The sequence below is a fragment of the Oncorhynchus nerka genome, linkage group LG19, assembly GCF_034236695.1.
Source record: "Oncorhynchus nerka isolate Pitt River linkage group LG19, Oner_Uvic_2.0, whole genome shotgun sequence".
In the NCBI taxonomy this organism is placed as follows: domain Eukaryota; kingdom Metazoa; phylum Chordata; class Actinopteri; order Salmoniformes; family Salmonidae; genus Oncorhynchus; species Oncorhynchus nerka.
Genome location: NC_088414.1, coordinates 18866422 through 18879536, shown reverse-complemented (window position 1 = coordinate 18879536; position 13115 = coordinate 18866422). Strand labels below are relative to the sequence as shown.

General features: G+C 40.4%; 1 protein-coding gene across 2 annotated transcripts in view; it reads left to right on the top strand.

The window, feature by feature from the left end:
- Positions 1–1710, top strand: part of LOC115101146 (atrial natriuretic peptide receptor 2-like) — a 44044-nt gene extending 42334 nt beyond the window's left edge. For both annotated transcript variants that reach the window (XM_029620391.2, XM_065004768.1), the window contains exons 21-22: positions 668–759; positions 1178–1710. In XM_029620391.2, the coding sequence (XP_029476251.1) occupies positions 668–759; positions 1178–1240 (155 nt within the window). In that variant the 3' untranslated portion in view covers positions 1241–1710. The remainder of the gene's footprint in view (positions 1–667; positions 760–1177) is intronic.
- The last annotated feature ends 11405 nt before the right edge of the window (positions 1711–13115 follow it).

Genomic DNA, 13115 nt, shown 5'->3' with positions numbered 1-13115 from the left:
CATCCACTGATACAAATTGTGGACTAGCTCTTTGCACGTACGTCCCTGTAAGAAACGTAAACGTCAAGGGATGCATAAAAGTAGACAGGGAATGGGATATTTATAGTCACAAAGCAACAGACAGGATGGAGGTTGTCATCGTAGTTTAAGAGTGATTATCTGGACTGGTATTACTGGCAGCTGTTCTTAACTGGTGTGGTGGTAGGGGACCACTGGTGTTGTGCCAGCCAGGAGGTTTTGTGAGTGACTCATCACGTTATTGATTAACCCACTCCCTTCCTGCCCATTTCCTGCTGTGTGCTTTCACGTCCATTGATAAATAGTTAATAACACTTATACCCATGTCACATCCGTAGTGATAAAACTGTATACCATCAAATATCCTATAGTGGTAGGAATCACCTCTGGGACTGCACTGTCCACAGTTGTTTCTAGGCACTATATCCATAGCACCAGGAAGGAATTTCACTGTTCATTTCTACTTTTGACCACCTAACATAGACAGATCTACTTGGTTAACGTACAGTATGCGTGTGTATTATGATTGTTATTGTCTGCCCCAGTGCATATGGCAGAGGGTAAATGCTTGCATGTAATGCAACTGGGTGTCACTCCCTGCAAAACACTCACTGTGATGTGTCTCTTGTCTCATTGATGTGTTTCACAGCCTTGAGGATCCACCTCTCCTCAGCCACCAAAGAAGTGCTGGATGAGTTTGGCTATTTTGATCTCCAGTTAAGAGGAGACGTGGAAATGAAGGTGAGGCCACGAAGAGGAATGAATGTGTTGTCAGCGTTACCTTTAATGGCTTCACGCATTGAGTATTGTTTGATAGACAAAGGAATATGAAAGAATGGTAAATGTGGTCTTGTGATTCCCATCCTGTTGATTCTATCTCTTGGTGGAAGAATGCATTGCATGTCAGTAGATGTGGAGCTCTGGGCCTCTCAGATTACGAGTGTCGTGAAGAAAAGATGTCCGTGCTCTCCTGTCAAAATGAAAGAGAACCATAATATCTGGTTATGTGGAGTAGTAATACTCTCTAGGGATGTCAGATGGGTTCTAACAGGACCTGCAGATGTCAGGGTCACCCTTTAAGGAAGAGAAGCCCTTTAGTGTAGCCATCACTCCCACTCGTCTCCATTGATGACACCTATTGATTTCTGTGTTTTTCCAGGGCAAAGGCAAAATGAGAACCTATTGGCTTCAGGGGGAGAAGAAAGACGTGTACGTTATTTGAGATGCGCTGCTGTACTCACATTGGAGCCAACCACAGAGGAGGCTACACAGTGGCACAGCCAGCCACTGCTTTATTTGTTTTAGAATAAGTCCTAAAGGTGATACCCTCCTAAAGTACGAAAATAAGGGATGTTTAATGGTATGTTTAATACCTGTGTACGTACGGTAACTGCAAAAAGTTGTAAAGATGTTTTGTATGAAGAATCTTTCTGTCCTGAGAGTGAGTACTTTTCGATGATGATGAATTCATATTTTTTTGTGCTTTATATCAAGATTTGTATAATGTGTTTGGAAGTCAATGATGTATTAATAGTCCATACAGCGTTCATAACAGATGGGCACAGTGTAATGATCAATGTCAATGCAGAGGTTAGAGTTCCACAGTGATGTCATACAGTACAAGATGATATATGTATATATGTACATCCAAGATATTGTAAGATATTTTGTTCAATAAACGGAGTAAAACACAACAAATCATTGTTCAGAGAATATTATTTCTGGTTTAACCTAGTGTGTTTTCATAGTCCTGTGTGGGTCTGTGCACTGCACTGTTCATGTCCTTTTGATCAAAACATTTCATGATTTAGTATTGTTTACAAAACAATAACACTTTGAAGTGTCATGATTGACGGTATAAGGGGGACATTCCTTGTAGCCAGCTAATGACTTATTTCTGGCTGTATGTCAGAACTTTTAGAACTGGGCCATATTCCCCTGATAATGCTTAACCAAATATTTTCTTTTAGATTTAACTCCTACTGAATTAAGTTTCCTTATGCCGTCCTCTAAAAATGTAAGAACTTCCTTGAATGATTTGTCTTTTTTAAGAATTGAAAGTGTATGCTATTCAGTTGAAGGGAAATCCAATTGAATTGTAATTTTAGCGTACCACTTTAATATATTGCATTTCACAAATGAATAACAGAAGTTATGCCAAGCTAATTAGTGTTACATTTTTCTTTATTTTATTAAACCAAATGCCCATGATACAATCATCCATAGCCTAGTATTTGCATTGTCTGACAGTGTTACAAACCAATTAAATTTTTGAACACCAGCATATGCACCATTGAGAAAAATCTTGTCTTTTCACATTGCAACGTTGTCAAAAACTGCACATTAAAAGCACGTACAATGAACTGTTTGCATGTCAAAGATGAGAAGAAGCTCATTCAAAAGCAACAGTTAATCAATAAATGACAGCCAATATCAGGGGGTGCAGGATGTAGTTGTGTTAAGCTGCAATGACATCACCAGTCCATTATCACCTGTGGCATGGCATCATGTGTGTCTCTTCATCTCTGCAGGGAACAGCTTCCCTCTGGGCCTGAGTCGTAATTACCGCCCACCTACTCCCCTCAGCTCTACTGCCACACTGAATGTGCCCGTTAGCAAGTCGCACAATGAAGTGAGGAGGTGGTGGGTCCCTTAACAGTACTAAATGTTCAGTCGCTCCAATTCACTTATCAACCAAGTAACAGTGTCTCATAAGACTATAATCACTTATGTTTCCCTTTCAGGGAGTGTACAATTTGCTAGTCTGTACGTGTGTGCGTATACATTTACAATTTATTTGCCATAGACTGACTTTTACTGTAGAATTAATTAAGGATAAATGTTACTTATTGTTGAGTCAACAAGGGCTCCTGGTTTTATCTTTTTGAAGCGAGGGAGAAGAATTTCACTAGCATTTTTGTATGCTGCTTGGGAGGATAGACAACAACAACTTAGAAGTGAGCTTTCGATGGGGAATGCACTGACTGAATTTGCACTGCAGGTATGTTCACAATTGGTCCCTGACAAAAGCACCACATCCATTTTAAGCAGAGCAGTATTCCCTTTCACAGGGGAATACAGTGATGTAAGTACTGTAATACATAATTTATAAACCTAAACAGAGGTACATTTATGGATAGATCAACATACATTATTAATCTAACCAAGGGGAAAATGAGTAGTCACTTTTACTCAAAGAAGGGAATATTTACATAACATTTAATTTAAATTAGGTGACAATATATTTCACTTGGCAGTAAGTAGCTAAATGGCATCTGTTTCAGACACCAATTGTTTCCCCATCTAATCCCATGAGGTACTGAAATGTTTGGGAAAAAAGCTGCATAAATGTAGTCTAAAATTACTTGTTGCCATAGCTACCTCCTCCTAATCTCTGCTGAAAGGGAGAGGAGAGAGTAACACCATGTAAAATTGTCCTCTGATCAACAGAACACGTATTTGAATCGAGCCCTGCTCTCTGATGTAAGGTGGCTGCATGAACATCAGTATGTCTGACATCGGTACAGTGGAGGCTTCTGTGTGCCTCTCTTGTTCCTAAAGGTGGATAAACAGTTTCCTCGTCTAAGAAAATGTCTGGCTTCTGTCATTTGTCGAAGGTCAATAGCCAGATCAATTTTTGCCTAGCGCAGGAGAAAGAGGAAAATGTTGCTTTCTGTTGTTCAGCAGTGCTCAATTGTGGTAATTTGGGGTTGCAAAATGAGACTGCATAAGTGGAGAAAAAATAACAGCATGAACAAACAGAGATAATTGTATTGATACAAAGCCCTGGTATGAATAAAAAGATAACTGTAATTCAACAAGGAGATAATAACCCTGGGATATAGTCACAATCCAATGCCTTTCATCTGTCTAGTTGTGTTAAATCATGTGCAGAACTTACACAAATCATAAGAACATGATTAAGCATTATTAAGGCTTTCAATGAAATTGCGATCTAGAACGTGTATTCTCACTAATGTTTTATTGTATCGTTTCTACATAATTGCTTGGCTATGGAACCACTGCAGTGGAGCAAATGCTTGATGAACAAAAGTTATACCATATGCGGTACAGAGACTTGACATAATTTGTCTTATATAGCATTGTGGAAACAATTTAATATCACTGTTCATAAAATGCATGATATGTCCAATGCTCGCAACAGGTACAGTTGAAGTCAGAAGTTTACATATACTTAGGTTGGCGTCATTAAAACTCATTTGTCAACCACTCCACAAATTTCTTGTTGACAAACTATAGTTTTGGCAAGTTGGTTAGGACATCTACTTTGTGCATGACACAAGTCATTTTTCCAACAATTGTTTACAGACAGATTATTTCACTTAAAATTTCACAATTCCTGTGGGTCAGAAGTTTACATGCACTAAGTTGACTGTGCCTTTAAACAACTTGGAAAATTCCAGAAAATGGTGTCATGGCTTTAGAAGCTGCTGATAGGCTAATTGACATCATTTGAGTCAATTGGAGGTGTACCTGTGGATGTATTTCAAGGCCTATCTTCAAACTCAGTGCCTCTTTGCTTGACATCATGGGAAAATTTTTAAAAATGAGCCAAGACCTCAGAAAAAGAATTGTAGACCTACACAAGTCTGATTCATCCTTGGGAGCAATTTCCAAACGCCTGAAGGTACCACATTCATCTGTACAAATAGTACAATAGTACGCAAGTATAAACACCATGGGACGACGCAGCCGCCATACCGCTCAGGAAGGAGACACCTTCTGTCTCCTAGAGATGAAGGTACTTTGGTGCGAAAACTGCAAATCAATCCCAGAACAACAGCAAAGGACCTTGTGAAGATGCTGGAGGAGACAGGTACATAAGTATCTATATCCACAGTAAAACGAGTCCGATATCGACATAACCTGAAAGGCCGCTCAGCAAGGAAGAAGCCACTGCAACAAAACTGCCATAAAAAAGACAGACTACGGTTTACAACTGCACATGGGGACAAAGATTGTACTTTTTGGAGAAATGTCCTCTGGTCTGATGAAACAAAAATAGAACTGTTTGGCCATAATGACCATTGTTATGTTTGGAGGAAAAAGCTTGCAAGCCGGAGAACACCATCCCAACCGTGAAGCACGGGGGTGGCAGCATCATGTTGTTCACCCAACTTATTGGGGGAGGCTTGTGGAAGGCTACCCGAAACATTTGACCCAAGTTAAACAATTTAAAGACTACCAAATACTAATTGAGTGTATGTAAACTTCTGACCCACTGGGAATGTGATGAAAGAAATAAAAGCTGAAATAAATCATTCTCTCTACTATTATTCTGACATTTCACATTCTTATAATAAAGTGGTGATCCTAACTGACATAAGACAGGGACTTTTTACTAGGATTAAATGTCAGGAATTGTGAAAAACTGAGTTTAAATGTATTTGGCTAAGGTGTATGTAAACTTCCGACTTCAACTGTACATTTTCAGGTGTGTACAGCATATGCTCGTCATCCATGCGTTCACTGTTAGGTGTGCTGAGTATTTCTGGTACTCACCACTGTCACACCCTGAGACATGGGAAAAACACAGTACACAACATACTGTAAGTGATATTTTCTTGCTTTTATTTCAAAATAGCTTTTGTGTAGACCAGAGCCATGTATTCAGAGAGGTTTCTGAATTATGATGCATTTACATGACACTACAACATTCTCTGGCAGCCATGTTAGCTCCCCATTAACATTACAAGAAGAATATTTAAACAGTGCTATGTAATTAAATGTCTAGAACTACAAAATGTGAAAAGTTGTCTCTAAATATATGTGTCTGGTGTAGACTGAGTACTATCAGACAATGTATGCTATTTTTACAGTATCTTCTGCCTCTTTTAAAGGCTTAAATGAACTGGGTCAAAGTGGATGAGATGCAGCATCTCATTCAGAATTGGACAATACCCTGTACCAGCTGTGCTCTTTGAACACTATTGGCACTATTGGCATGTCTTTTTGAAGGTCTTCTTGAGACCAAATTCAAAATCGAGGCTTGTAAATAGTAATCAAATATGACACCAAAATGACAAACATATGCAAAATGATTTTCATTGGTTCATATCTTGCATATCAACAGACATCAAATATTACAATTCAAGGGCCAAGTGTGCAATAATATTTAGATGGTTTTATTGTGATAAAATAAGACAGATTGTGCAACAGAGATTAAATACAGGGGTAGGAGTGGGTCACACAGAGTATGAACCTAATAGTATGAACCGAATAAGGCTATGGTCTTCTAACCTTGATATGGTAAATACAATGCTTTTGAAAATGTTTGCTTTAGTAACAGGCTCATGTAATGTCTTTACTGAGGTCTGGGTAAGTGGGAGCTCTCTTAAATACATTTGTTGTATTCTCTTTTTGTAAGAGGAAGAGCAGGATAACAAATGCTTCACAAAAGCAGAGAGACCACTAACATTACAGTCACTTTACAATAGCAGACAGAGTTAATGACACATCACACAAAATCTGATTGAAAATATACTGTATTATATAATATTTTTTGAAAATATGTAAAGATGATTAAATATAATGTACATATGTTGGCTATAATGTTAAGTGGTCGTAATATTGAAAACATGGTGCTCTGTCCATTTATCATAATGTAGAGAGGGTTATGTACACTGAGCAAAAATATAAATGCAACATGTAAAGTATTGGTTTCATGAGCTGAAATAAAAAGTCCCAGAAGTTTTCCATATGCACAAAAAGCTTATTTCTCTCAAGTTTTGTGCACACATTGTTTAAATCCCTGTTCGTTTGAATTTCTCCTTTGCCAACATAATCCATCCACCTGACAGGTGTGGCACATCAAAACACTGAATAAACAGCATGGCCATTACATAGGTGCACCTTGTGCTGGGGGGGAAATAAAAGGCCTCTCTGTAATGTACAGTTTTGTCACACAACACAATGCCACAGATGTCTCAAGTTTTGAGGGAGTGTGCAATTGTTATTTTGACTGCGGGAAAGTCCACCAGAGCTGTTGCCAATGTTCATTTCTCTGCCATAAGCCACCTCCAACGTTGTTTTAGAGAATTTGGCAGTAGGTCCAACCGGCTTGAGAACCGCAGACCATGTGTATGCCGTCGTGTGGGGAAGCAGTTTGCTGATGTCAAAGTTGTGAAAAGATTGCCCAATGGTGGGGTTATGGTATGGGCAGACATAAGCTAAGGACAATGAACACAATTGCATTTTATCAGGGGTTATTTTTATGATACTGTGACAAGATCCTGAGGTCCATTGTCATGCCATTCATCCGACGCCATCACCTCATGTTTCAGCATGATAATGCGCAGCCCCATGTCGAAAGTATCTGTACACAATTCCTGGAAGCTGAACATTTTCCAGTTCTTCCATGGCCTGCATACTCACCAGACATGTCACCCATTGAGCTGCTCTGGATCAACGTGTAAGACAGCGTGTTCCAGTTCTCGCCAATATCCAGCAACTACACATGCCATTGAAGAGTAATTGTAAGAGGAGTGGGAGAACATTCAACAGGCCACAATCAACAGAATGATCAACTCTATATGAAGGACATGTGTCACACTGCATAAGGCAGATGGTGGTCACACCAGATACAGTACTGTCTAGTTTTCTGATCCACGCACCTACCTTTTTTTTTTTAAAGGTATCTGTGATCAACAGATGCATTTCTGTATTCCCAGTCATGTGGAATCCATAGATCAGGGCCTAATTAATTCATTTTAATTTACTGATTTCCTTATATGAATTGTAACTCAGTCAAATCTTTGAAATTGTTGCATGTTGCGTTTATATTTGTGTTCAGTATAAATGGAGGTGTAATGGAATAATCAGACCAACCTGTATGTGCTGATGATTCTCACTCCAAAAAGTAACTGCCTGATCGCCTTTGTAGTCATGCTCCTAATCACAGCAAACAAAGAATGCATTAGAAATGAAGTCTGTTGAAGTTTGAGTTGAATACTACTGATGTCAGTTTACAGTACATATACAAGAGACAGGAAGACAGTTAGCTTGTCCCAAAACAATGTGTCTCACAAAGAGGGGTATTTTGTAATCATGCTCATAGAAAATCATTGATCTAGTAAGTAGACCTTTAGAGGTGAAGGCTGAAAACCTTTGACTTTGTAGTCCTCTTCGGTGGTGGAGCAGAGCTGTGTTTCAGGAGGCTCGTGGTTGAAATCCGCATGTGTCCACTCACTGTGAGATAGAGGAGGAGGACCATATCAGCATGAGAACCTACAGCAACTTGCTTATCAGTCTCTGGTGCTCTGCCATTGTTTTTCCACATTTTCAATTATTGCTGAACAACTTAAGATGTCTATTTTTACATCTATCAGTAGATGCAGTGCTGTGTGTAAGGTCTATGTAGTGATATGAGAAAAATGAGAGTTATGCTTAGGCTTGCATGATTAGTGCATGAATAAGCATAGTAATACATGCATTACCATGTGCATTACATTGTTCTACTGTTCCAGTTATTCTACATGATTCATTTAGCGAAATGCCGGTACAGGGACAAGGTGGAGTCGCAATTCAATGGCTCAGACACTGTGTGGCAGGCTCTACAGGAAATCACGGACTACGAAAACAAAAACAGCCACGTCATGGACACCGACGTCACGCTTCCAGACAAACTAAACACCTTCTTTGCCCGCTTTGAGGATAATACAGTGCTGCCGTCGCAGCTGGCTAACAAAGACTGCATTCCCCCTTCTCCTTCTCCGTGGCTGAAGTGAGTAAAACATTTAAACGTGTTAACCCTCGCAAGGCTGCTGGCCCAGACGGCATCCCTAACCGTGTCCTCAGAGCATGCACAGACCAGCTGGCTGGTGTGTTTACGGACATATTCAATCAATCCCTATCCCAGTCTGCTGTGCCCACATGCTTCAAGATAGCTACCATTGTTCCTGTACCCAAGGCAAAGATAAGTGAAAAAATGTCTACCACCCTGTAGCACTCACTTCTGTGATCATGAAGTGCTTTGAGAGGCTAGTCAAGGATCATATCACCGCCACCTTACCGGCCACCCTAGACCCACTTCAGTTTGCATATCGCCCAACAGGTCCACATATGACGCAATAGCCATCACACTGCATACTGCCCTATCCCATCTGAACAATGTTCATTGACGACAACTCAGCATTCAACACCATAGTACCCTCCAAGTTCATCATCAAGCTGGAGGCCCTGGGACTCTTCCCCGCCCTGTGCAACTGGGTCCTGGACTTTCTGACGGGCCTCCCCCAGGTGGTGAAGGTAGGAAACAACATCTCCGCTTCGCTGACCCTCAACACTGGGGCCCCACAAGGGTGTGTGCTCAGCCCTCTCCTGTACTCCCTGTTCACCCACGACTGTGTGGCCATGCACGCCTCCAACTCGATCATCAAGTTTGCAGACGACAGAACAGTAGTGGGCTTGATCACCAACAACAACAAGACAGTCTACAGGGAGGAGGTGAGGGCACTCGGAGTGTGGTGTCAGGAAAACAACCTCTCACTCAATGTCAACAAAACAAAGGAGATGATCGTGGACCTCAGGAAACAGCAGAGGGAGCAGCCCCCTATCCACATCGAAGGGACAGCAGTGGAGACGGCATCGTGAAGAAGGCGCAGCAGCCCTTCTTCAACCTCAGGAGGCTGAAGAAATGTGGCTTGTCACCCAAAACCCCGACAAACTTTTACAGATGCACAATCGAGAGCATCCTGTCGGGCTCAGCCTGGTACGGCAGCTGCACCGCCCTCAACTGCAAGGCTCTCCAGAGGGTGGTGTAGTCTGCACAACGCATCATCGGGGCAAACTACCTGCCCTCCATGACACCTACAGCACCCGATGTCACAGGAAGGCCAAAAAGATCGTCAAGGACAACAACCACCCAAGCCACTTCCTGTTCACACCGCTATCATCCAGAAGGCGAAGTCAGTACAGGTGCATCAAAGCTGGGACAGAGATATTGAAAAATAGCTTCTATCTCAAGGCCATCAGACTGCTAAACAGCAATCACTAACTCAGAGAGGCTGCTCCCTCATTGAGACCTAATCACGGGACACTTTAATGAATGGATCACTAGTCATTTTAAACAATGCCACTTTAATAATGTTTACATATCTTACATTACTCGTATCACATGTTTCTACTGTATTTTATACCATCTATTGCACCTTGCCTATGCCGCTCGGCCATCACTCATTCATATACTTATATGTACATATTCTCAGTCACCCATTTAGATTTGTGTGTATTAGGTATTTGTTGGAGAACTGTTAGATTACTTGTTAGATATTACTGCACTGTCGGAACTAGGAGCACAAGCATTTCGCTACACTCGTATTAACATCTGCTAACCATGGGTATGTGACCAATAACATTTGATTTGATTTGATTTGATGGTTGTCATAACAGACTGATTTGTGGTGTAAACTCCCTGTCTTCATAATTAGTGTCCACAGATCCAGATTTAATTCTCAAATTGAGAATTAGAATTGCATTAGAAAATCCCCAGAATGACAAAGTGAAAAGAGGTTTGACATTTTTGCTAAATTATTTACTATGAGACTCAAAATTGAGCTCAGGTGCATCCTGTTTCCATTGATCATCCTTGAGATGTTTCTACAACATGATTGGAGTCCAATTGTGGTAAATTCCATAGATTGGACATGATTTAGAAAGGCACACACCTGTCTATATAAGGTCCCACTGTTGACAGTGCATGTCAGAGCAAAAACCAAGCCATGAGGCCAAAGGAATTGTCCGTAGAGCTCCGAGACAGGATTGTGTAGAGGCACAGATCTGGAGAAGGGTACCAAAAAAATGTCTGCAGCATTGAAGGTGCTAAGAACACAGTGACCTCCATCATTCTTAAATGGAAGAAGTTTGGAACCACCAAGACCCTTCTTAAAGCTGGCCGTCTGGCCAAACTGAGCAATCGGGGGAGAAGGGCCTTGGTCAGGGAGGTGACCAAGAACCTGATGGTCACACTGACAGAGCTCCTCTGTGGAGATGGGAGAACCTTCCAGAAGGACAACCATCTCTGCAGCACTCCACCAATCAGGCCTTTACGGTAGAGTGGCCAGACGGAAGCTACTCCTCAGTAAAAGGCACATGACAGCCAGCTTGGAGTTTGCCAAAAGGCACCCAAAGGACTCTCAGACCATGAGAAACAAGATTCTCTGATCAGATGAAACGTCGGGAGGAAACCTGGCACCATCCCTACGGTGAAGCATGGTGGTGGCAGCATCATGCTATGGGGATGTTTTTCAGGGAATGGGAGACTAGTCAGGATCGAGGGAAAGATAAACGGAGCAGAGAGATCCTTGATGAAAACCTGCTCCAGAGTGCGACACTGCATGTTGACATTTACTTATACATTTTCCGTACGGAGGACGATTGCCACTGAAAACAACAGTGCCATACTCTCCAATTATGACTAATGCTACTTATTCAAATGTATCTTGTTTTTGTCATAACAAACTAGTCAGAGACTTGTTTTTTTTTCTTCACATATAACTTTGAGCATTCAGTAAAAGTCTAGTTCAGTGACTGTGGTTTTGTACGGCACAGGTCTTACCTCCCTTTCCCTTTTTTTTTAGATGCACTTGTTGGGGATGTTAACCAAATGGTTGGGGATATATTCTATTAACCACAGTACACTTCAAGTAAATGTTCAATCAGATCATAAAGTCTAATGAAAAAGCACAACGTTTTCATAGAACTGTGAAACTAACCAAGACTTGTGAATTACACCACTTTCCTCCTACCAGTTCTGCTCAGGAAATGGAATGAGCAATGTCGTGTCACGTCTCGAGCAAGTCACATCCTCAATTTGTTTTTATTTCAAAGCGTTATGATAACTGTTATGAAATAAAACTTTTATAAATCAGGCCTTCTTTATTTACTTGATTAGATCTTTTTTCAGAAGATCTCCCCTCTGAGGCCTGAACAAATAAAACATAGAAAACCATTTAAGATGTGAAAACATCACAGTTAGGAAGATGAGCAACACACCAACTCCAAGACTTGGCCTCTATTGGTTGACCTAACTATAGTTAGGCTACTCAGGAAGATGTCATGCTTGTTTGTTTTTTGCTTTTGAAGTGCTTTGAGATTCTTATGAAAAGCACTATAGAAATGTAATAAATTATTATTATTATTAAACGCAACTCTGAAAGGTTTGAGTGAATTTGAATCAAGCCAGCCAGTGAGACATCACTAAAGAATGCTTTTTAACAGCTCGCACAGTTGTAAAGTCACAGAATGTTTGAACACTGAATCTCAAACTCATTCCAGGAAAAAATCTATTCAAGGTTAGGCTGGATGAAGATGTTTCTTATTTATTTATTTATTATTTAACCTTTATTGAACCATTGAGATTTTAAATCTTTTTTTCAAGAGCGTCCTGGCCAAGATAGGTAACACCAAGTCATTACAAAAATTATATTACCATAGAATTCACAAGAGTATAACAAAATCAAAAACAGCAAATTAAAAACATTGACAGGTCAGGGAATCAGTCTCAAGATCATTCATCAGTGATTTAAAAACACCAATCGGGACAAGTTCTTCCAGTTTAAAAGTATTTTGTAAGGTGTTCCAAGTTGATGGCGCAAAGTACATAAAAGCCCTTTTACCAAATTCAGTTCGGACATTTGGAACAGTTAGCAGGATAAAGTCCAGCGAACGAAGAGAGTACGCAGCACATTTCTGAACAATAAAAATGCCAAAATAAAAAGGTAGTAAACCCAAAATTGCTTTGTAAATGGAAGTATACCAGTGCCTGAGCCTACGAGTGACTTGAGAAGGCCAGCCAACCCTGGTATACAAAGTGCAGTGGTGCGTAAGGGTTTTGCAGTTTAAAATAAATCTCAAAGTGCCATGGTAAATGGTGTCAATTGATCTCAAACACTGAGCGGAAGCATTCATATATAAAATATCCCCATAGTCTAGTAAAGGCATAAATGTAGCTGATTACTAGCCTCCTTCTGGCTTCAAAATAAAAACAGGCCTTATTCCCAAAATAAAATCTAAATTTCAGCTTCAATTTTTTTGTAAATTGTTGAATATGCAATTTAAAAGAGAGGCCGTCCTCAATT